Source organism: Schistocerca cancellata, chromosome 8 (genome assembly GCF_023864275.1).
Source record: "Schistocerca cancellata isolate TAMUIC-IGC-003103 chromosome 8, iqSchCanc2.1, whole genome shotgun sequence".
NCBI lineage: Eukaryota > Metazoa > Arthropoda > Insecta > Orthoptera > Acrididae > Schistocerca > Schistocerca cancellata.
In genome coordinates, this window is record NC_064633.1 from 76,569,994 (window position 1) to 76,595,953 (window position 25,960).

The following is a 25,960-nucleotide window of genomic DNA, read 5'->3' on the forward strand; positions in this document are numbered from 1 at the left end:
GTGCAGATGGGGACGCACTATGGACGTAACTTGTGCAACCCATCAGGCGTTTAGGCCCAATTTGAGGAATAATGGGTGTGGTTACAACGCCGTTACAATGCTGAGTGCCAAGGTCTTAGTGCACTGAGGACCAGTGATACACCACGTACGGCGTCCTTCCCCAAAAGGCTCGTACTTCTGTAGAATTTTGAAAAAAGGAGGTCAAACCCCAAGTGGGACCATCACATGGAAGGCCGAAACGGTTGAAACTCCTTTTAGTCGCCTCTTACGACAGGCAGGAATACCTCGGGCCTATTCTTACCCCGGACCCGCAGGGGGAGGAACCTCGGGGGAACAGGTCAAGCCTTAGAAGCACTCGCCGCCACCAATTGCGAAGTAGCCTGATCAACTTCCATAGGAGCTGCGGGTCGAGCAACATCTAGCTCCTGAGTGGACGCTAAATGCTCCACATCATCTTCAGGTGCAGTGGTGAGCTCCTTTTCTGTCTCTATGTCTTTCTCCTTTTGCTTTTTCTTCTTTTTGGTAGGGTCCCGTTTGTCCTTCGATTTATCAGGCTGTGTGGGCTTTTCCGACACAGTCTCATGGACCAAGGAAGACCTGGAAGCCCTACGGCCCTCAGGTGGTGGCTTTTTCAGCCACTGGCTGACATCTGGAGGGGCGAGGGGAGCTGGAGGAGGCAGGCACTTCTCCGGCGCAGAGGTGGGGACAAGTCCCCAAAGAAGGAGGGGTTGTTACTCCCGATGTTGAAAACAGGTGAGCAACGGAAGAGGGTGTTCCCCCCCCAACTACCAGGGGGGCGGGAATAGACAGCCGAGCTAGAGTGGCCACAAAAAGCGGCTGAGCTTGAGGGCTCATCGCCAGGGATGGCCAAATCGAAGTTGCTGCAGCATACAGCGATGACATGCGCACAGGGTGAAGTCGATCGTACTTGCATTTAGCCTCTGTGTAAGTGAGCCTGTCCAAGGTCTTATACTCCATGATCTTCCGTTCTTTTTGATAAACCGTGCAGTCTGACGAGCAAGGTGAATGTTTCTGTCTGCAGTGGACACAAACAGGGGGTGGTGAACACGGGACATTGAGGTGGGAGGCACGTCCACAATCCCGACAGGTCGGGTTGGCGTCACATCTCTATGACATATGCCCAAACCTCCAGCACTTAAAGCAGCGCATGGGAGGAGGGATGTAAGGCTTAACATCACATCGATATATCACCTTGACCTTCTCTGGCAGGGTGTCACCCACGAAAGCCAATATGAATGCGCCAGTGGCGACCCTACTATCTTTAGGTCCCCTTAAGACACGTCGTATAAAGTGGACACCGCGGCGTTCCAGATTTGCACGGAGCTCGTCGTCAGACTGCAACAACAGGTCACAATGAAAAATAAGTCCCTGAACCATATTGAGGCTCTTATGAGACATAATGGAGACTGCAGCATCACCGAGCTCGTCACAAGCAAGCAATGCCCGTGACTGTGCTGGGGATGCTGTCTGTATGAGGACTGCTCCAGACCTCATTTTAGACATACCTCAACTTCTCCAAACTCGTCCTCTAAATTTTCCACAAAAAACTGATGCTTTGTGGTCAGAAATGAGTCCCCATCTGTTCGGCTGCAAACCAAAAAACGAGGAGAATACGTCTCATCAGGTAATTTAGACCGCCATTCCTCCCCTGGTGTGGGCAGGGAAGGGAAAGATTGGGGGTCATACTTTAAAGCATTGAACTTTCCTTTCTTAGAGACTCGTGCTAGCGCACTATTCGTATTTTTTCTCCATGGTGGTCCCACGAGACACAAGGGGAAAGGAATGTCCACCCAGACAGAGCCCCGCTTGCCTGGGTAAGCCTAATACAACCGGGGGCGGTAGGTTCCCCAGAGGTTGCCCGCTAGCAACTGTTCTACCTCAACAGCCATGCACCTCCTCAGCGCGCAGCACACCTTGAGATTGAGGTTTTTTTTTTAGAGAGGTTTATACCATCCTCACGACCCAGGCAGTTAAGGCAAGATCCCCAGGCTCTGTACCATACAACGTTCCATTGTCGCGCCTTACGGTGGTCGCTCAGAGCTTACAGTATTGAGGACTGGTGGTGCTTCTCAGTCCCCAGCTCAGGGACCCCGGGGTCGCCAAGCCTGTACCCAGTAACTAAACGCTGAGCCCCCTGAGGGCATGGAGAATGGGCAGGACTGCAATGCAACGATGGGAAAGTGGGCTAAAGATCTCAAAGCACGATTGACACAATGCACCTTGTAAGGCATCCTTCCCCAATTGGCTTGCTCTTTGGGAAAATTTTTAAGAATGGAGTTCATACCCTACAGGGAATCATCACATGAAGGCCGAAATGTGCGAAACTCCTTTTAGTCACCTCGTATGACAGGCAGGAATACCTCGGGCCTATTCTAACCCCCGGACCCACTGGGGGGTCTGAAGAGACTGCTGGGGCGATGTGACCAGCAGTGGGAGAAAGCTTCACCTGCTTCATATGCGAGTCATCTGAGATTGGGCTAGCCACTCCAAATGGGGGCTCTTCCCACGGCTGTCTCAGCAACAGCCACCTGGTCAGTAATCCATTGCTCAGAGCCTTGTGCCCCAGTCATGTCAGGCACATACTCCTTGACATACATAGGGAGATATCAGCTCACGTACCAACAGTGCTATCCCCACGTCATCAGGTGGCTACTACCGTGCAGGTACTTGACAACTCCAGTCTCCCATCCCCCACAACAGGAAAGGTACCACGTTGGGTTTTGGGCAGACTACCTAGTGCTTAGTTTTAGATACACTACCTTACTGGAACGTAAGGATGTTAAGGTGGAAAGGCACAAAGGTGGAACAGACACCACATTGGGCAACCTTCCCTGCACAATCTGTACTTAGGAAAAATTTGGAGAATTGGTGGAACGTCAAATCCCACAATGCGGGCACCATTTATTTATTAATGAAAAGATGTACAGAGCAATGGAAGTGAAATGGAAAAGCAGAGTCCTAAATCTTGTACCAAATCCAAGCGGGGTCTACCCCAGGAAGGCCAGCTGAAGGAAAGGTGAGGGGAAAAGGGATAGTGGACATATAGAGGCTTACAGCACAGAATGCTAAACAATGCTGCAAAGGCTGGTGGGGCCCATGATAGCCAAGCACGTACTCAGTGTAAGAGTTGTGAGTCACCCAGAGGGGGCAGCAAACGCAGAGTCACTGGATGTACACATATGGTGATGTGAGCACTAGTGTCTTGACAGCTGCCAGCTGGAGTATGTAGGGGTATACCAGCAGCCATCAGCAGTCATCCAGTTGACAATGGCCTGGGAGCGTTTGGTCAAAATCTCATGGCATTTTAACCACTTGCTGCAGCTGGGTACCCAAGAAAATTTTGTAGAGTTTTAAGCCTGTTTATTACTCTACTGGGTTGTGTTGTTATGGATGCATTTGGACCTTTTTATGAGCATACATTTGTCCTCCCCTAACATTAGTTTTTTAGAGTTGTCGTATGTCCCACATTTGTCATTTCTGCAATCCAAATACAGGAGTAGGTGAAGAAACTGAACATTGAGGGACTTAATGTTATTTCAAATTTAGCCATTATTGTTGTATTGTTACTGTGACCCACTGCTTTCTGTCGAGATATTACTACAGCCATGGTTACAGTAGTGTGATACTTAGTTGAATTATTTTAAGTTCATCTACTGAATTTCTATAATTCGTAAACAATGTTTTGCTGTTATTAACTGCAAGTAATAGCACACTGTAATTATGCAGTATGGTCCCCACAGTCTTCTCCTTCGCTGCTGCTTTATTTATTTATTTTATTTTTTTATTTATTTTTGTTAATCATGTAACACTGACAGTTCATTACCCTTCCTGAGGCAAAGTTGCAACACAGCCACTTTTATTCATTTGCCCTCCCTTTCTTTACTGAATGCCCATGAGGACGGATCCACATTATCAACAGACAGTTTTTGTACTGAACTGATTAATCCAGCTACCACCACCAATAACAAGATTCACCTTCATGGATTATGCTGAGGATTTCTTCATACCATTCAATACACATGAACCTTCTCCTTATGTGTCCTACAACTATGATTAAACTTTCCTGTCAAACAGGGTTTGACTTGCAGTCTACAAAGTATCCCGAAGTACAAGTTTAATTTCTATCCTGAATGACCCAGTTTTTCACATTCTTTCTGAAATACTTAGCGGCCCTTGGAATATTTAAACCAGGACAACAAGGAAATGCTTATGAGCTTTTTCCTCCTTAAATTTTCAAGTTTTTGATCTAGCAAGGTACGTATCCAATATTTGACATAAGGGCTTCATTTGAGGCTAACACAGATCAAATAACCATTTGGACATCTACAATTAGACGTAACCAACTTTATCTGTTTAAATCACTTCAGATGAATGCTAAGATGGTCTGTTTGGATAGTACACCACAGGATTTTTCCCACAGCCTTGTCTGACAAACCAAGGATTTCCCCTCTAAACAACAACATTAGTGGGTTTCTTCAAGTCATTCTGCTGCCCTATAATTTTACTATTTTGCCTTAGAGAATGTAAGTTTGCACACATAAACCTACACAAATACTTTACAAGCCACTATACAGTGCTCTACTTGGGATATTTAACAAATATTTGCCACTCTTTCTCTCCTTATTCATGTTTAGTTAGAGAAAATACCAATTGTAATGCATCTATTACATGCTGTAAGATCTCTAATGAACCATACGAAGTAACACAGCAGTGCAGTCTACTTTGACTACTAGAGCTCTAATTCCATGTAACAGTTTCAATACATTTATCTTGGGCATGTGCGTGTGCACGCATGCACTCGTGGATGTGCACACACGCACAAACACGTGAGCACACCCAAAAACAAATTTGTTTCTATTTAGCTAACAGATCCTGTGTCACTGTAAAATGCACCCCTGAATGAGTGAATATCATACTGAACTGTACAATGCTATTGAAGTACTTTATAGCTTTCAGTGTTTACACTTCATTTCACTGCCAGTAACAGCTAATACACAGATCTTTAGGTTCATAAACCTCCAATATCTTCTTGGTTTCATCACTGATAAATAATTAATTAAATGTAACAATCTCTGTGCCATACAGTTTTTAATTTACATTTAATGCTGGAACAAACAATACCAGTTCAATGTTATGCTGAAACCAGATCAATTAAGATGTAATGAACATTTTTTAGTTAAAACATGCCACCTGGCCATTAATTCATGCCCTTTACAACCCACACACTTTTACTTGGACCCTGAATAGAGTATGCTGGGAGCGAAAGCTTTCAATCAGCTTGTAGCGCATTGGCTGCTGAGACCAACCCCATCTTTTCAAAGGGCAACAAACTTACAACGTACAAAAAGAACAAAAAATGGAATGGGCGAGTTGCTAGAAGGGCCAGGTAAAGCCTCTTCACTCATTTTTGTGAATATTATTAAAAATCACTGCATGCAACAGCACACACTTGCCAGCATTATATTCACAATGGCTAATTATTATTAGGGCACTCAATTCTGTTGTGTAACTGAGGTTGGCAACGGGTATAAACACTCTGGAACACAGAGGGACAAGAAAAAGTGCACCACCACTACATCGAAACCACAATAGATCTACTCCTTTGTGATATTTTATTTTTAATACTGCCTGAAAAGAAGAACAAGCTTCATACAGTCAGTGAAAATAAGTCCAAGAAATGATTAGTACATGTGGAGCATATCTATCAGAAAAAATGTTACTCTCTCACATGTTTTTACTAGGCCTCTGAAAGAACTGAACGGTCCCTTGATAATCCAGATATTTCAGGCTCATACTGAAGGCTCTCATCTACATTGGGACAATTACTCCAATTTACACCTAAGCTAACAGTATTTGCCAGATTCATTTAATTACCATATTTACATTAATCTGATGGACACTTTTTCACCATTTGCAGTATTCAGAACTGGAGTGTGCATATGATTTGATGGTGCATTACATTTGAGTACAAACTTCAATCCATCATTCACCAGCATCACTGAAATTTAGATGCTGTTCCTTACGTCACAATGAATTATTGTACTTCTCAACCTTGTTACATTATTGTTACCCTATTACTGTGTAGTTATTTACATCACGTAGTCACAACATTGAGGGCAGGCAGAAAAGAACATCTTATGATGCTACTTTAAAGTGTAAAGTAATTCTTTATGCTGAAATATGTGGTAACAGGAGGGCAGAATGAGAATTCAATGTAGCTGAGAATAAAATTTGCGTACAAAGAAACAGAAATTTGCAGCTACTAGTACCACTGGGTACTCTACAACAAGTGACACCATACGAACAAAGCAACAGAGATTGCTGTAGTTCTTAATATACCAAGGCAAGAGTTTAAAGCAAACCATGGGTGAACTGATCACTTATGAAACTGTCAGGTTCACCTCTACACTGTACAACAGTATGCTAAAAGCTTCCACAGGATTTTGAGAAAAAGTCTAAAATTTCAGAGATACATCATCACACTTCAAGAAAGTGAAGAACTTTCCGCTGGACCAAACAGGCAACACTGATTAGAAGCCAATTTGGTTTGATATGCTCCATAATAAAGGGACTTAAGAAGCTACCATCAAAACATCAGGGTGTGGAGAACAGTGCATAACTGTAACGTTGGCAATCATGGTAAGTGGGTGCAGACTTCCTCTTTCTTAATCTTTGAACAGAAAAAAAACAGACTCCTAAAAATGAAAAATTGTTCCCTGATGATGTCATTGTTCAAAATCAAGAGACAGGATGGATGACAAACTTTATGGCCGACTTTAACACATGGGAACATTGTCCTGATGGGCTTTCCAAACTACCATCAATGCTTTGTCTTAATGCATTTAGTGGTCATCTCACTAATGACATAACTAAAGATCCACAGCCTTCCTGGAAGAATGACTTCATGTTACAACACCTAGACATTAGTATAAATAAATCTCTTAAAAATTACTTTCACAAACAGTACAAAAATTTCTTGCGAACTAAACCATGAACTGACTCCGACAAGAACCCCACCTCCACATTAAAGTACACTAGGTTTCAGCTTTCTGGAAAAGCATCTAAACAATAATGATCATAAAATCATTCATGAAATGGTGTATTTCAAATATTCTGGATGGCAGTGGAGATGACGTGCTCTGGAAAGAAACCGAGGATGATGGGGAAAGAGAAAGTGAATGTTCCTGATGTAATCTCCTCTGATACCAGTAATAATATTCGTGAATAATGAGTAACACCTGTAATTTATGGTTTGTTCTTTTCACAGTAATGTAGGTAATCAAGTTAAGCATTCTCTTTTAGTAATGACTGTCACTTACCAATGAGTCACTTAAATACTGTCATAATTTTGATAGTTCATGTATGCATCCGTTGTGTAATGAATTTAGCCTACCAATTAAGCAACACCTAATCTTTTTCCCCACTTGAACTGCAATGTTTCTTAGTTTAGTACAATGGCCATTTCTCCTTATGTAGGGAGTTAACAAAATATTCTGGCATTTGTAGGAGAAAGATGGCCATTCAAATTTCATGAAATTATCTTGTAACAAAGAAAAAAATGTGTTTTACTGTTTTCCACACCACCATGCTTATCATATCCACAATAATACAAAATGAGCTGCTCTTCTTTCAACGTTTTCTACATCCTTCATCAATCCCATATGGTAAGGAGCCCGAATCACTTAGCAATATTCCAAAAGAGAACAGACAAGATAGCATAGGCAGACTTGTCAGCAGATCTCTTGCACCAGCAGAAGTGTTCTGTTAGTAAATCAGTCTTTGGTACAATACCATACAACATTTCCTATGTAGTGGTTCAATTTAAGTGGTTTGTAATTGTAATATCTTGGTATTTAATTTAATCTACCACCATCAAATCTGTGTGGCTTATCATGTAATGAAATTAACAAAATATTAGTTATCATGTAGAGGAGATCACATGTTACACTGTTTAAAGTCAATTGTCACTTTTCATACCATGCAGATATTTTGTCTAATTTTACAATTAATTTCAACTGACTGATTAGACTTTGCTAGATGTTAAACACTATCATCATATGCAATCCATCTAAGAGACTCCTCAGACTGTCTACTGAAACATTTACACTGACTGTATAAAAAAAATTTTTAAGCACCCATTAGGTCAGGAGGAAACATGAAACTTCACTGGTTGAGAGAGCACATTATTTAATGATTACAAAATCAAGTCAAATTTAAAAAGAACTTAGCAGTATGAACCCACTGATCAATTTGATATTGCATTTCCTCTGGCCTGATTGCATCCACTGTCTCAGCTGGAAAGCATGTCAAAGCCATTGCACTCTACACTGCAACAACATGGTCCACAACAGTTATAATTAGTCCTTGATATCCTGAATATTAGCACTAGGACAGAGTTTACATCTGAGTTGGTTCAATACACGTTCTATTGCAGGCAGATCTGAGGAGCTTGCTTGGCACACCACCACCTTGACATCACAGAGTTTATACACACATGCTCCATGAGTAAATAAGCATTATCCTATTAAAAAGGTCATCACAAGACTGTTGCATGAGGTAACATGTGAGGATGCAGGGCATTGGGACGTACCATGGACGCATCATTGTACCAGCAGAATTTATTCAATCACTACTAGCTGTAACCTAATGTCATACCTGATGGCTCTTGCAATTTGAAACCAGCAGTAATATAGTGTTGGGCCTCTCAAAAAGATTGGAAGAAAGGGGCTCTCTCGAGGTCAACACCATGCTTCACGACAGTGGTTGTTATAGGTAGTACAGAACCGCAAGTCATCGCTGAACACAATACAGGATCATTCATCAATAGTTCATAGTTCCCTGTCACAGCACCGCTCCAAACACTGCCTCATTTGTTGTCAGACAGCAGGTACAGATGTGAGGGGGTTACAGCGTGCAACACAGTAGTTCTCACTTGTGGTGGTCAGACATGGTTGACCAGAACTATGGTAAGTATGGCTGCCCTCACAGTCCCATTCCATCCAGCATCAGGCCACTGTCACAACCGAATGGCCCAGAGATATTGCACAATTTGTCCAGCTGGCGAGGCCCACTACAAGGCCTCTTTCAAATTCTGTGGGTGCTAATTACACTCTCACATGAAGACACTCCATCTCCGTGTCTTTCGGAGATCACTAAAGATCTGCCACTGTTGAGGCCCCTTGTTTGCCCTACCAGGCCTGGTAACAATATTAAACATGAACAACTAACTCAATCTGATGATCATTCTACCTGTAAAAGAGAATTGTAACTAATCATTTACATACCAATCATTCATGTGTAACCGTTACAATGACATCCGACCATGTCTTCTGAGTGCTTCACTTTTTTGGTCAGGCAGTGCATATGGATTAAGATCAGCAGCGCACCGATAACACTTTTCTTGGGGAACCACAAGCATTACGTTGTTTTTACTCAATAACTTCCCATCAATTAATACCAACTACGACCTTTCTGACAGTAAATCTCTAAGTCGCACAATTAGGATGATACTCCATAGACAAACAATTTGATGAGGAGCCACTTATGATTAACAGTGTCACAAACCTTCTGGAAATCCAGAAATTTGGAATTAACTTGACAAAAAATGGTAACACAACAAGCAGTCCACGAGCAGAGAAAATCTCCAACCCGCCCGGGAATCGAACCCGAGTCCGCTTGCACGGGAGGCAAGCACGTTATCACCCAGCTAAGCAGGCAAACAATTAACTTGAGATCCCCTTTCCATAGTACTCATCAGTTCGCACAAATGTAGAGCCATCTGCATTTCACAAGACTGATATTTTGTGAATCCTTATTGGTTGTGTGTCAACAGACCATTTTCTTTTAGAAACATCATAATGTTGGAACACAATATATACTTCATACCATCTTGATGAAATTGTTTTCCTGAAGGTACTTCCACATTTACTGGACCTACTAAAATGTGTAGAGACTGGTAAATACTGTCTTTGTAATACTTCCTAACAATGGAACATTGTCATCACCCTTGGTATTCCCTGTGCACTAGAAAAAATTGGAAATTAACATACAAACATAAACTGATGGAAAACCCAGTTAAGTACACAGCAATATCCCACTAGTCATCAAAGACCTTCTGTCTCGTTGCTATACAACTTCCCCTCTCAACACCAATTTGATGCCTAATCCCTTCAAGTTAACCATAGTACTACGTATCCTCACCCGTTTTTCCTTCCTTTGTGATTTGACTTCTTCTCATCAATATCAGAAGTCATTACCAACACATCCAACAGATGCCACAGTACACACAGTAACTTACACCCACACAGTCAGGCCACCACTAGTGAAGCGCGTATTTATAGTGAAGAGTTCTACTTTCAGTAGGATGAAGGTTTTACCGAGTCCTTTGCAAAGTGAAACTACTGTCCCAGCCTTGTGCACACATATTTCCTGGGACTTATCTATATATGGACTTCACTGCACTGAACAGCCACAAAGGGGCACCTTTTTTTCGTCACAACACCGCAGAGAACTGAAACAAGGGATCCTTTATGATTTATGTTGTGTGAGCATTATGTCCAATGCCCTTAAAACAAAAACAGGCAGCAATGAAATTCAGCGGTGAAAAAGTCTGCACTGTGTAATGAAATAAGTGAGTCATATTCGCTAAGGACTAAACTTCTTGTCATGTCCTGAAATGAACAGCTGTTCACATTCCATTCCATCCCACCCAAAATAGTATTTCCTGCTCACCAACTCCATTATTACTTTCCCATCCACTGTCATCTCCTGCTGGTTGACATCTTTGAAGCAGCAAAATGCAAAACCTGTCCCATACATCTGCCCACTACTACTTTTTACAGTCCATTCATGTTCATCAAATGCAGAGGTCACTTGTAAAAATAGCAAAATTGTATACCACATTCATTGCAACCACTGACAGTTATCTACATGGAAATTGCCATGAACAAATTATCCACCTGGATGAATGACCACCACAAAACTACAACTAAAGTTAATGCATAACTCTGAAGTAGGAAATTCTGTGCAATATAATGCAGCTCACAATGTATTCATTCCGGATTCCTGAACCATTCTGTACAATATCATGCAGCTGACAATCCATTCATTATGGCTTTCTGCATCATAACATTTATGTTACTATATGTGATAGCACAATTTATATAATATTGATGATCTCATGACCAACACATTTTGTAAATAGTGTTCTGAAATTTGAGCTGATATCTTTCTCTAATGAACACAACACTCCAAACAGTTATACTAAAAGCAGCAACCGAAGACTGCACCAAGAGCAATACTGAAATTAAATCCATGTGTACATAAAATGATATTCACTGACAGATGTAAAAGCTGACGTCATTCTAATTTAATTCCCTAAGATTCCTACAATAATGTATTTCCTCATTTTTCGAGTCAAAGTAATAATCATGCATACGTAGAACATGCTTCAATGTCATATGCATACTACAAACATTTGTCAATCTCAGAACTATCAATGAACTTCAGCTGACATGCATGAATTTGTAATATTGTTTAATTACTTCCTACAATTATACCAATACTAAGAAACTTGTTTCATTTGGTTGGAAAAAAAAGATGCCTATCAATTTGGAGTTTCACAGAGTAATGCAAAGTAGGGCTTGTTTGTATCCAAACCAATGAAATATTTTATCAGTGCAGCACCATCCTCCCTAGATAAATTCATCCTTCGTATTTGACAGGAAAAACTGTAAAATAAATTTGAGGGGAGGTACAACAGATATTTTTGGTACTATTAGTGTAATAATAAACTACTATACTTACAGTTTCTTATATCCGAGATGAAAACTGCTAGCCCCCGCATACCGTCACCCCTAACTGCAGGCATTGTGGCTACGGTGTCTTGGTTCGCTATAAACACATAACTGAGATCAAGCAGAGGAGTAACAACAGATGTGTATCGAACAGCTTTGGTTTAACAGACAACGTATTCCCAAACTAGCATTTTTTTTCCCTCTAGAAGTAATTTGCCTATCAATGGTACAAGCAAAGGCCCGCACAAATGCACGAAGTTACCGCATACACATGTCAAACTTATCGTACGAGGTTATTTTTCCACTATGTAGTGCGGTGTTGTATATATGAAGTCTCGATCTGTATTTACTATACCTAAAGTTCATTCTACAATTTAGCGGGCTATACGGAACTTACCTCTATATGAAACGCTCCTGCAACACAAATAAATACACGCTTAACCTAAAATTCGTATAAAACTGTCCTTAAAGCAAGCACTTCAGTGAAACTATGGAGGTCGCCATTGGGAAATTGTGTCTTACACCCACTTGCTATGACAGGGCACTGCGATCAGCGGTAGGCGGTAGACTTTCAGACATGTCAATTTGCCTTGCCAACATAACCTAGGCAAATGCTCTCGCGTCGCTCTCGCAGTTACTTTATAACTGAAGATTACCGATTCCTTTACCAGTTTTGCATAAAAATGCTTTCACCTAACTAAAGAACACATGACGTCATATTTCTTTAATTTGCTGTAATTCAAATTCATACCGAAATCAAAATGTTAAATTGATTTCAATTTAGGTGACATATCTTATAAAAAGATTCAGTTTCAACATTTTATTGTTACGAAACTAGAAGCACGTTTGGTGTATTTATGACTCACTTCTATTGAATGTCAGAGATTTAGTGTGTTTCTGCATCGCTTACAGTGTTTGCACTGTTTGATGTTTTCATTCTAGTGGAGGTTATGTAGTATGTGTGTGCGGGTGAATGAAAAGGTGGAACTAGGTGCGTGTTTCCTTAAACATCGCTGTAATCGAGAATACCGAAGATGTCTGCTAAATATGGAAAATTATGCTGTCTTCTATTGTTAGAGCATTTTGGAGAAATCGTTGAAAAGGTTGCGTGCGATCTTATGAAATGGGGTACAAAACCGCTCAGATTAATAGTGGCTACTACACGTTTACCTCCGCCGAAGGTGAGAATTACAACACAGTATGTCCTGCTTGTCTTAAATAACATGATTTCATTATATCAGTATCGTTTTGTTGGCTGACAGGTGAAGCAGGCCCTGCGGATCCTTATTCAATATGGTTTTGTAACGTTTTCATCCAGCCAAATTGCTTCTGTTGCTGAGTACACAGTGAAGCCAGAAAAAATTATATTACTTCTTCGTTATCCTAGGTAAATTTGTTCAACACATTAAAACGATGAATAAAAATCTGGCAGAAGGAGTAATGTGTGTGTTTTAGGTATCTGCTGTTAATAAAGACAAGGTTCGGCGATGAGGCTGAAATGATCGTAGAGGAAACCTTAAGAGTTGGTCAAGACACAGCATCAAGTATCATTATTAAGGCAGCAACACGACTGAAAGAGACTCTGAAAGGTATAGCCCCATACTTACAAAACCAGACTATTACATTTGCTTATAAGTACAGTCATTATGCTGTGTGAATTGTATTGGTTTTAGTTGGTCTATGTAGTTAGAAAATAAATATATACTCGGGGCTGAATTACTTTCCCCATAAAAACTCTCATGCCTCGCAAAGAGGGACTCATGACCAAGTCGTTAAATTTCCATGTTATTTGACATTTAAACTTCCAGACACCATTTAGATCATTCCATTACATTACAAAAAGAATAAAATTAAATTTTTATGAAGAGCAGAAGTTTCAGTAGTAATAGGAAATTATTTTTACTGTCAGTTATTTTGTTCGGCCCTTTAAAGGATGTGTGCAGCCCTTTGTTACCTTTAGTGTTCTTGTTCTTATCTTCCCAAATCTTCATCCTGACTCTATGGGCCTGTTATCTGTCAAGTATCCATGGAGTTTTGAACATGACTTCTGTGTGATAGATGTTTGGAAATGAACTTATGGCATTTGTTCATAAGTCTATTACCTATATAGCCTGTATAACATGTTTCCTGAGAGGCTGTCACAAGAGTTACAGAATAAGATAAAGCTTAACCACAGATAATGGCATAAAATAGTGTACAAAATATCAAATTCTTTATTTTGTTGTTCTATGTAATAGAAATGTAAGGAGATCAGAGCTACACAAAAAAGACGAACTACTTGGAATGTGATTACCTCCAGTTTACACACAAGCTTGGTAACAAAGGGGGCTATCTCTTTGTGAAGTGGTTAGAGAGCTCTATTTGCAGTCAGTCACATAAATTTGACAAATTTGCCTGGAAGTGTTGAAAAATATTACACAATCTTCCAACTTTGACAATTAATGCTATCAACAAGTGTGGCAACTTTGCATACAGTGAAGCAACGTTTATCTGTCATAGTAGTGGTATTGCAGCAGGAGTATGGGAGTTTTGGGTGGGAATATTCTCATTATTAATGTTTCCAAATGTATTGAACCTGAAAATATCAGACTATAGTAGTAAAATAAGGTTTTTCAACAGGGACATAAATATAACTACAGAGTGCACAGTGTTCCATATATGGGATAATGTGATACATTCATTGTCTCTGGCAACTCACAGCTAAACTGTAACCTTTCATCCTGGCTTAGAATTTAGGGTCGACAGAAGCGTCCGACCCCATGCGTCGGCTTTGACCCGTGACGTAAGGGTGTTGTCTTGTGGGATGTCATGACGGCGCGGAGTTCGGTTTGTGAGTGCAGCGTGTTTGTAGATGTCATCGTGTTGTGGTTTGTTGTGCTCTCTGGTGGTATTTTCAGGGTTTTCGTTTGTGTGGTGTAATGGGCTCAGTTTGCTTTTGCTCATTATCCAGAATTGTTCGAGTGTCGGCTGTGTTTGTAGTGGAATTCGTTTCAGTGAGTTAAGGGTTTTGTGTGAAGGTTAATTTAGTGTTGTTTGCTGTACATCGTGTGGTAATTTTAGTAAAATGAATCGGTTTTTGTTCAGGAATGGATATAACGGATAAAATTAACAGTGTGCAGGTCAAGGGGAAGTGTTCGATCCCAATGTGTGGCTGTGTATGTTGATATTGGCATCGGGAGATGTTTTTGCGCTATATAAGCCAAGGGAAGTATTTGATCCTAATTTATGGGATCGGGAGCTGCTGTTGAGCAATATAGGTGAAGGGAAGTGTCCGATTCCAGATGATATTGTGTTTAGTGGTATTTGGGGAGTTTTGTGATTTGGGTTTTTTTTTTTTTCGTCGTCTTGTGTGGTTTTGTGTGGGGGTGGATATCTAAATTTGTTTATATTTATATAATAGAGGGAAACATTCCACGTGGGAAAAATATATCTAAAAAGAAAGATGATGAGACTTACCAAACAAAAGCGCTGGTAGGTCGATAGACACACAAACAAACACGAACATACACACAAAATTCTAGCTTTCGCAACCAATGGTTGCCTCGTCAGGAAAGAGGGAAGGAGAGGGAAAGACAAAAGGATTTGGGTTTTAAGGGAGAGGGTAAGGAGTCATTCCAATCCCGGGAGTGGAAAGACTTACCTTAGGGGGAAAAAAGGACAGGTATACACTCGCGCACACACACACATATCCATCCGCATATACACAGACACAAGCAGACATTTGTAAAGGCAGAGAGTTTGGGCAGAGATGTCAGTCGGGGCGGAAGTACAGAGGCAAAGATGATGTTGAAAGACAGGTGAGGTATGAGCGGCGGCAAATTGAAATTAGAAATTAGCAGAGATTGAGGCCTGGCGGATAGCAAGAAGAGAGGATATGCTGAAGGGCAAGTTCCCATCTCCGGAGTTCTGACAGGTTGGTGTTAGTGGGAAGTATCCAGATAACCCGGACGGTGTAACACTGTGCCAAGATGTGCTGGCCGTGCACCAAGGCATGTTTAGCCACAGGGTGATCCTCATTACCAACAAACACTGTCTGCCTGTGTCCATTCATGCGAATGGACAGTTTGTTGCTGGTCATTCCCACATAGAACGCTTCACAGTGTAGGCAGGTCAGTTGGTAAATCACGTGGGTGCTTTAACACGTGGTTCTGCCTTTGATCGTGTACACCTTCCGGGTTACAGGACTGGAATAGGTGGTGGTGGGAGGGTGCATGGGACAGGTTTTACACCGGGGGCGGTTACAGGGGTAGGAGCCAGAGGGTAGGGAAGGTGGTTTGGGGATTTCATAGGGATGAACTATAGAGGTTACGAAGGTTAGGTGGACGGCGGAAAGACACTCTTGGTGGAGTGGGGAGGATTTCATGAAGGATGGGTCTCATTTCAGGGCAGGATTTGAGGAAGTCGTATCCCTGCTGGAGAGCCACATTCAGAATCTGATCCAGTCCCGGAAAGTATCCTGTCACAAGTGGGGCACTTTTGGGGTTCTTCTGTGGAAGGTTCCAGGTTTGAGGAGATGAGGAAGTGGCTCTGGTTATTTGCTTCTGTACCAGGTCGGGAGGGTAGTTACGGGATGCAAAAGCTGTTTTCAGGTTGTTGGTGTAATGGTTCAAGGATTCCGGACTGGAGCAGATTCGTTTGCCACGAAGACCTAGGCTGTAGGGAAGGGACCGTTTGATGTGGAATGGGTGGCAGCTGTCATAATGGAGGTACTGTTGCTTGTTGGTGGGTTTGATGTGGACGGACGTGTGAAGCTGGCCATTGGACAGGTGGAGGTCAACGCCAAGGAAAGTGGCATAGGATTTAGAGTAGGACCAGGTGAATCTGATGGAACCAAAGGAGTTGAGGTTGGAGAGGAAATTCTGGAGTTCTTCTTCACTGTGAGTCCAGATCATGAAAATGTCATCAATGAATCTGTACCAAACTTTGGGTTGACAGGCCTGGGTAACCAAGAAGGCTTCCTTAGTGACCCATGAATAGGTTGGCGTATGAGGGGGCCATCCTGGTACCCATGGCTGTTCCCTTTAATTGTTGGTATGTCTGGCCTTCAAAAGTGAAGAAGTTGTGGGTCAGGATGAAGCTGGCTAAGGTAATGAGGAAAGAGGTTTTAGGTAGGGCAGCAGGTGATCGGCGTGAAAGGAAGTGCTCCATTGCAGCGAGGCCCTGGACATGCGGAATATTTGTGTATAAGGAAGTGGCATCTATGGTTACAAGGATGGTTTTCGGGGGTAACAGACTGGGTAGGGATTCCAGGCGTTCGAGAAAGTGGTTGGTGTCTTTGATGAAGGATGGGAGACTGCATGTAATGGTTTGAAGGTGTTGATCTACGTAGGCAGAGATGCGTTCTGTGGGGGCTTGGTAACCAGCTACATTGGGACGGCCGGGATGATTGGGTTTGTGAATTGTGGGAAGAACGTAGGGGTGCGGGGTGTTGGTGGGGTCAGGAGGTTGATGGAGTCAGGTAAAAGGTTTTGTAGGGGGCCTAAGGTTCTGAGGATTCCTTGAAGCTCTGCCTGGACATCAGGAATGGGATTACCTTGGCAAACTTTGTAAGTAGTGTTGTCTGGAAGCTGACGCAGTCCCTCAGCCACATACGCCCGACGATCAAGTACCACAGTCGTGGAACCCTTGTCCGCCGGAAGAATGACGATGGATCGGTCAGCCTTCAGATCACGGATAGCCTGGGCTTCAGCAGTGGTGATGTTGGGAGTAGGATTAAGGTTTTTAAAGAAGGATTGAGAGTCCAGGCTGGGACCTCCTCCGGGTCCGGGGTAAGAATAGGCCCGAGGTATTCCTGCCTGTCGTAAGAGGCGACTAAAAGGAGTTTCAACCGTTTCGGCCTTCCCTGTGATGGTCCCCCTTGGGGTTTGACCTCCATTTTTCAAAATTATACAGAAGTACGAGCCTTTTGGTGAAGGACGTCTTACGTGGTGTACCACTGGTCCTCAGTGCACTAAGACCTTGGCACTCAGCATTGTACTGGCGTTATAACCATACCCACTATTCCTCAAATTGGGCCTAAACGCCTGATGGGTTGTACAAGTTACGCCCATAGTGCGTCCCCATCTGCACCTACGATCCTGATGGACTTTCCATGGCACCCGAAATCCAGCACGGTAGCCAACCCGTTGTGGTGGGGTCGTCATGTACCCTCTAGGTTGTAGCCCCCTGACAACACAGGGATCGTACTGCCGATACCTGAGCTGCACCCTCCCCACGTCGGCCAAGGAGTAGATGCCCGTCTCCTTGGGGCATCAGGACTCCCGGCAATGGTCATCCTGCCAGGTGGCCCTTGCTGAGGCTGGGTGGCGCCTGTGGGGAGAGCCCCTGGTCGGAGTGGGTGGTATCGGGGCGGACGTTTTGCAGATGAAACGTCAACACGTATCAGGTCGCTCTGCGGCCGAGTCTTTCAAAAGAAAAGGTACTGTCTCTAGTTCTGGTTCTCCTGCCATTTCCTCCTTGGCCACTCCCTGGGAGGAGGGACAGGCCCGCCGGCTTGGGGCGAAGTACTTCCCCCGCTATTTGGTCTGTTCTCGAACCGATGGGGCGACGTTCGCCACCTCCAAGCCCATGTTCTTTGTTCAGCACATTGAAGACATCTTCGGGGAAATCGAGGCTCTCAGCAAGATGCGTTCGGGGTCCGTTCTTATAAAGACCACCTCCGCCACACAGTCGGCGGCGCTCCAGGCGTGCGACCGCCTCAGGGACATCCCAGTGTCCATTGTCCCGCATCTGGCACTAAATAGGACGCAGGGGGTTATTTTTCATCGGGACCTCCTGCTGCCCCCCCTGCGGGTTCGGGGGATAGAATAGGCCCGCGGTATTCCTGCCTGTCGTAAGAGGCGACTAAAAGGAGTCTCACATGTTTTGGCCTTATGTGATGGTCCCCTCTCGGGTTTGACCTCCATCTTTCTAAATTATTCCGAAGAGCGAGCCAATTGGGGAAGGGCGCCTTACATGGTGCTCTGTATCCGTTGTGCAATTAGACCTTTAGCCGGCTTTCACGTCGTTGCAATGGTGTCCCGCTCGTTTTCGATCTTTAGGGCGGGGATACGTCCCTGGGTGCGATTACCACGCTGCCCTCTGCAGTGTTTCTTTTAACTGCGACGACGACCTTGGACAGTTTTGCACCTAAGATCCAGCACGGTAGCCAGTCCGTTGTGGTGGGGCCGCCATGTACCCTCTTGGTTGTAGCCCCCTGACAACACAGGGATCGCTCTACTGATGCCTGCGCCGTTAACTCCCCACGTATGCCAAGGAGTAGATGCCTATCCTCCTGGGGTATCAGGACTCCCGGCAACGGCCATCCTGCCAGGTGGCCTTTGCTGTGGCTGGGTGGCGCCCGTGGGGAGGGCCCTTGGTCGGAGTAGGTGGCATCAGGGCGGATGACCCGCAATGAAGCGTGGTACATCATCTCTCGCTGGCGGCCAGCCGCCAGCAGTCTCTAAGCGTTCTCGGGCTCAATTTAATGCTCAGAAGTACGATCCGAAAACATTCCCCTCCCTGGCCACGCTGTGGGAAGAGCGTAAGTCCCAGGATGGAGGTAACAGTTATTCGCCCCGATTCTTAGTTTGCACGAGAGCTGATGGGGAGTCTTTTCTCTCCACAAAGCCTCAGTTCTTCGTCGAGCATTTAGAGGACAAGTTTGGGGAGGTGGAGGGCTTGTCAAAAATGCGCTCTGGCTCAGTACTGATACAAACGGCATCCTCCGCCCAGTCACGCAGGTTACTTGCTTGTGACAAGTTGGGGGATGTTAACGTTACTATTACTCCACATAAGAGTTTAAATATGGTCCAGGGTGTTATTTTCCATAGGGACCTCCTTTTGCAGTCTGATGACGAGCTGAACGTAGAGGTGTTCATTTCGTCCGGCGCGTTCATCGGGGTCCGAGGGACAATCAGGTTGCTACCGGTGCCTTCATCTTGGCCTTTGAGGGTGATACGTTACCGGAAAAGGTCAAGGTGATGGTCTACCGATGTGATGTCAAGTCCTATATCCCTCCCCCGATGCGGTGCTTCAAGTGCTGGAAGTTCGGCCATATGTCTTCCCGCTGCACTTCCAGCCTCACATGTCGAGATTGCGGACGCCCATCTCATCCCGATACTCCATGTGCCCCGCCTCCCATCTGTGTCAACTGCGGGGAGCACCATTCACCTTGCTCGCCAGACTGCAGAATATTCCAGAAAGAGCGCAAAATCATGGAATATAAGACCCTGGACCGACTGACTTATACTGAGGCCAAACGGAAATACGACCGATTACATCCAGTGCGAATGACAACTTCCTACGCCGCTGCTACAACACCTGTGCTAGCCCCATCAGTTTTGCGCCTTCCGGCCGGATTGACGAGTGGTACAACTCCTCCTGCCCCCTTGCCAGTGGGGGGCTCTACCCACTGGGTTGCTCCTGTGCCACCTACCTCAGGAGCAACACCATCCCCCCCATCGGGGACGTCGGTCCCCGCTTCTAAGCCGGAGAAGTGTCCAACTTCTTCGGCTTCTCACGCTCGCAAGGGGTCCCTTGGGTCCCTCCCTTCCCAGGTTTCCACCGGCGGGAAGGCTGACGATCGACAGTGGCGTAAGTGCCCACAATCTGCAGGTCGAAGGGCTTCCCGATCCTCCTCAGTCCCGGAGACTGAATCGGTGAAGCCCTCCCAGCCAGTTAAACCCAAGGAGCAGCGTGAGAAATCAAAGAAGAGCAGCTCTAAGCCCAAGGAACGCGCGGTGGTAGCCACCCCATCGCTACCTTCTAGCTTTGCGTCTGAGGACGAGGTGGAGATTCTGGCGTCCGCTGAGGACCTCGATCTCGCCGGTCCCTCAGACGCCGTGAATAGCAATAGCACTAGCATGGGTGCTCAATCGGAGGCAGCAGGTGACCCAGCGGTGTAATCTGCCGTCCCAGTCCCGGCACGCCTTTCTCAGCCATGGACAAAACCATCCTCCAGTGGAACTGCAGCGGTTTCTTCCACCATCTAGCTGAGCTCCGCCAACTTACCAGCCTTCACCCTTTCCTCTGCATTGCTCTGCAGGAAACTTGGTTTCCAGCAATGCGCACCCCCGCCCTCCGTGGCTATCGGGGTTATTATAAGAACCGAGCAGCTTATGAAAGGGTGTCTGGTGGCGTCTGCATCTATGTCCTTAACTCTCTTCACAGCGAGTCTGTCCCTCTACAAACAGCTTTAGAGGCTGTCGCTGTTAGGGTGTGGACGCCGCAGGCTCTTACCGTCTGCAGTCTTTACCTTCCACCGGAGGGTGATGTCGCGCAGCATGTCCTGGCTGCGCTGATAGCCCAATTGCCGCCACCTTTCTTATTACTGGGCGACTTTAACGCCCATAACCCTCTGTGGGGTGGGTCAGTGGCAACAGGTCGAGGCGCCACCATTGAGCATTTATTGTCGCAGCTCGATCTCTCGATTTTGAATGATGGTGCCTCCACACACTTCAGTGTGGCGCATGGCACCTACTCCGCCATTGACCTTTCAATCTGTAGCCCTAGCCTCTTACCATCTGTCCACTGGAGTGTGCATGACGACCTGTGTGGTAGTGACCACTTTCCGATTTTTCTGTCACTACCACAGCGTCACTCTTCTGGGCGCCCTAGCAGATGGGCTATGAATAAGGCTGACTGGGACTTGTTCTCCTCCACTGCCGCTATTGAGCCTCTCTCAACTGATGCCATTGATGCGGTGGTTACATCGGTCACCGCCGGCATCGTCACTGCCGCCGAGTCTGCCATTCCCCGTTCTTCTGGGTCCCCTCGGCGGAGGGCTGTGCCTTGGTGGTCGCCTGAGATCGCTGAAGCGATTAAAGATCGCCGGCGGGCGCTCCAGCGTCACAAGCGACATCCCTCCATGGACCACCTTATCGCCTTCAAACGGCTGCGTGCGCGGGCCCGCCTCCTTATCCGCCAAGGCAAGGAGAAGTGCTGGGAGCGGTATGTGTCCACCATTGGACTCCATGTCACTCCATCGCAGGTCTGGGCCAAGATTCGACGGGTCTTCTGCTATCGGACCCCTGCCAGCGTCCCTGCACTCTCATTGAATGGAGCAGTTTGTACTGACTCCGATGTCATTGCAAACCGCTTAGCAGAGCATTTTGCTATGAGTTCCGCTTCTGCGAATTACCCCCAGGCCTTCCGCTCCATTAAAGAGCGGATGGAACGTCGGAGCCTTTCTTTTCGCACCAACGCTTCTGAACCCTACAACGCTCCATTCAGTGAGTGGGAATTTCAGAGTGCCCTAGCCGCTTGCCCTGATACCGCTCCCGGGCCAGATCGCATCCACTGTCAGATGCTGAAACACCTTTCAGTGGACTGCAAGCGACGCCTCCTCGACCTTTACAACCGTCTCTGGGTCGAGGGTGAGTTTCCGTCGCAATGGCGGGAAAGTATTGTCATCCCCATTTTGAAACCTGGAAAGAACCCTCTGGAGGTGGACAGCTACCGTCCCATTAGTCTCACCAACGTTCTTTGCAAGTTGCTTGAACGGATGGTGAGCCGGAGCTTAAATTGGGTGCTGGAGTCTCGGGCCCTTCTGGCTCCGTCTCAGGGAGGGTTCCGTAAAGGCCGCTCCGCCACCGACAATCTGGTGAGCCTTGAGTCGGCCATCCGTACAGCCTTTGCCCGCCGTCAGCACCTGGTCGCTGTCTTTTTTGACATGCGGAAGGCGTACGATACGACATGGCGTCATCACATCCTTTCTACGCTTCATGGATGGGGTCTCCGGGGCCCTCTGCCGATCTTTATCAGAAATTTTCTGTCGTATCATACCTTCCGCGTGCAAGTCGCGGCCTCGTATAGTTCCTCCCTCATCCAGGAGAACGGGGTACCCCAGGGCTCTGTCCTCAGTGTCTGCCTGTTTTTAATTGCAATAAACGGTCTCGCTGCGGCAGTAGGAAATTCTGTCTCCGCTTCCCTGTATGCTGACGACTTCTGTCTTTACTATAGTTCTATTAGCATTGCAGCAGCTGAACGTCAGCTACAGGGCGTAATCCGCAAGGCGCAGTCTTGGGCTGTAGCGCGTGGTTTTCAGTTTTCGGCTGCCAAGACCCGCGTTATGCATTTCTGCCGGCGCCGAACCGTCCATCCTGAGCTGCGGCTTTATCTTGCCGACTAACTTCTTGCTGTGGTGGAGACCCACAGGTTTTTGGGTGTCCTTTTTGATGCCCGGTTGACTTGGCTGCCTCATATGCGGCAGCTTAAACAAGCGTGTTGGCGGCATCTCAACGCCCTGCGTTGTTTGAGCCACACCCGCTGGGGCACCGACCGATCTACCCTGTTGCGGCTCTACCAGGCGTTAATCCAGTCTCGCCTGGATTATGGGTGCCTAGCTTATGGCTCAGCATCCCCATCTGCGTTGCGGGTGCTGGACCCAATTCTCCACAGCAGGATACGCCTTGCCACTGGTGCTTTCCGCACCAGCCCTGTGGACAGCGTCCTAGTGGAGGCAGGTGTACCTCCACTGCGGTTCCGACGCCAACGTTTGCTGGCCGCTTATGCTGCCCATGTTTTTAGCTTGCCCGGGCATCCAAATTATCGTGTCCTGTTCCCGCAGTCAGTCGTCCATCTGCCAGACCGTCGGCCCCGGTCGGGTTGTCCGATCGCCGTACGCATCAAGGAGCTTCTCTGCGGGCTTGGGTTTTTCCCAGTTCCACCTCCTTTCCGGGCGCCTCTGCGTACACCCCCGTGGTGTGTTCCTCGCCCTTGCCTTCGGCTCGACTTGGCACAGGGCTCGAAGGACTCGGTCCCTCCAGAGGCCTTCCGCCGCCGCTTTTATTCCATCCTGGCCACGTATCAGGGCTCTGGAATTGTTTACACCGACGGTTCGATGGTTGCTGGTCGTGTCGGGTATGCGCTAACTCTAGGGGACCATTCCGAACAACGGTCCTTGGCGGCTGGCTGCAGTGTTTACACTGCTGAGCTAGTCGCCATCTTTCGTGCCCTAGAGTATATCCGCTCCTGCTCAGGTGAGTCCTTCGTTATCTGTAGCGATTCCCTGAGCGGTTTACAAGCTCTCGACCAGTGTTTTCCTCGTTCTCGTCTGGTGATGGCTATCCATGAGTCCCTGCATACTCTTGCGCGTTGCGGCCGCTCTGTGGTCTTTGTGTGGACCCCCGGTCATGTCGGTATCCCGGGCAATGAACATGTTGACCGCCTGGCGAAAGAGGCCACGAGTAAACAGTCTCTGGACGTTGGCCTCCCAGAGACTGATTTGCGGGCAGTCCTCCGCCGAAAAGTTTTTGCGCTTTGGGATGCTGAATGGCGCAATCGGATCATGCCCAATAAACTCCGTGCCATCAAGGAGACGATGACTGTGTGGCGGTCATCCCTGCGAGCCAACCGCAGGGACTCTGTCGTCCTTTGTCGGCTCCGCATTGGCCACTCCCACCTGACACACAGTTATTTACTGCGCCGGGAGGACCCTCCTGCATGTCGCTGCGGGGCGGCTTTGACAGTGGCCCACATTTTGTTGGCCTGCCCCCTTTTAGCTGTGGTCAGGCAGACATTTGCGCTGCCTGATACGCTCCCTGCCCTCTTATGTGATGACCCTGGTATGGCTGACTTAGTTTTCCGTTTTATTCGGGCAGGGGTTTTTTATTATTTACTCTGAGTGTTTGTTCTGTTCTTTTGTGTTGATTCTGGCCATTGGCCTACGATTTTACGCTGAGTTTTTAATGTGTTCTCGGTGGTTGGCTTTTCCTTTTTATCTCTATGGTCGGCCAACCACTGTCACACTCTGTGTGATTTTAATTTGTTTCGTCTGATCTCTGTAGGAGTATTTCTTGTCCTGTGTCGTCTGACGTCTTTCCTGTTGTTCGTTTTTTTTATTCTCTTTGGGTGGTTTTACTTTTTTTGGAAAAAGGGACCGATGACCGTCGCAGTCTGGTCCGTTTAATCCTCCCAAACCAACCAACCTCCTGCTGCAATCGGATGAGGAGCTCAGGGTCAACCTGGAGCGCCGAGGCGTGCATTTCGTCCGGCGAGTCCAGCGCGGCCCCAAAGACCGTCGCATCAACACCGGGGCCTTTATCCTCGCCTTCGAGGGGGACGTTCTCCCGGAGAAGGTAAAGGTGATGTGCTACCGGTGCGACGTGCGACCTTAAGTCCCGCCTCCTATGCGCTGCTTTCGCTGTTTGCGCTTTGGGCACATGTCGTCACGGTGTGAAGCTGAGCCCCTTTGTGGCGATTGTGGACGTCCTCTTCGTGAGGAACATACATGCACCCCCACCACCTCGGTGCGTTAATTGTCCTGGCATCCACTCGCCTAGATCCTCAGACTGCCCCGCATATCAGAAGGAGAAGAAGATACAAGAACTCAAAACTTTGGATCGTCTCTCTTATTCTGAGGCCAGGAAGAAGTATGACCGCCTCCATCCCGTGCCGTTGACCGCTTCGTTTGCCTCAGTTGCGTCCACTCCTTCTGCGGTATCCTCACCCCTATCCTGTCCCCCCTCCACCTCCTCACCCCATCCGGGTTCTCTGCCTCCGCCTCCCAAATCCCTCCCTTCCAAATCCTCCTCCCCCGTGGCCCCCGCCCCCTCTGCCCCAGGGGCCACCCTTCCTCCTCCTCCTCCTCCTCCTCCTCCTCCTCCTCCTCCTCCTCCCCCCCCCCCCGCCGCCTCAGAAGCGATCCTCTTCTCAGGCGTCCATTGGGGAAACATTCGCAACCCCAGCTTCCGAGGTCCGGCGTTGCAATACGGACCCCGTGCGTGAAGACCTTCTTCGGGTCCAGCCCACCATCTCTGTCCCTCCTCGGACTTCCAAGAAGGCCTCCAAGAAGAAGTCTCTCTCCCCCTCTCCACCCCGGCGCGTTTCGTCTGACGCTCCATCTGTGAGTCGCTGCTCCCGGCCGTCCTCAGTTTCGCCGGGACGCTCTGCTGCCAGGCGCTCAGCTGGCCTCTCGTCGGCAAATGATGCTGCCCCTCCTACACCACCAGGGACAGCAGCCGCAGCTGGTGACGACTCGATGGAACAGGATCCGCCTCCCGCCGGTTGTAGCGTTGTTCCCTCGAAACCTGGCCCTCCGCGGCCGTCGAGGTGACCAGCTCTTCCCCCGTCTCGTTCCCCCTCTTCTTTGACTAGCGATGGCCTTGTTACATTGGAACATAAGAGGTATTCGCTCTAATCGGGAGGAATTACAACTGCTCCTC

The 25,960-nt window shown here is 46.6% G+C and overlaps 2 protein-coding genes across 3 annotated transcripts in view; one reads left to right on the forward strand and one right to left on the reverse strand.

Moving 5' to 3' along the window:
- Positions 1–12,509, reverse strand: part of LOC126095111 (AP-2 complex subunit alpha) — a 318,173-nt gene extending 305,664 nt beyond the window's left edge. Inside the window, exons 1-2 of the mRNA XM_049909819.1 lie at positions 12,214–12,509; positions 11,827–11,913 (exon numbers count right to left, since the gene is read on the reverse strand). Of these exons, the coding sequence (XP_049765776.1) occupies positions 11,827–11,890 (64 nt within the window). The 5' untranslated portion in view covers positions 11,891–11,913; positions 12,214–12,509. The remainder of the gene's footprint in view (positions 1–11,826; positions 11,914–12,213) is intronic.
- Positions 12,510–12,646: 137 nt separating this feature from the next.
- The window catches only part of LOC126095112 (DNA-directed RNA polymerase III subunit RPC3), a 116,263-nt gene continuing 102,949 nt past the window's right edge, over positions 12,647–25,960 (forward strand). Inside the window, exons 1-3 of one of the 2 annotated variants that reach the window (XM_049909821.1) lie at positions 12,647–12,997; positions 13,079–13,203; positions 13,272–13,405. In XM_049909821.1, the coding sequence (XP_049765778.1) occupies positions 12,851–12,997; positions 13,079–13,203; positions 13,272–13,405 (406 nt within the window). In that variant the 5' untranslated portion in view covers positions 12,647–12,850. The remainder of the gene's footprint in view (positions 12,998–13,078; positions 13,204–13,271; positions 13,406–25,960) is intronic. The other variant, XM_049909820.1, reaches the window with a different exon arrangement.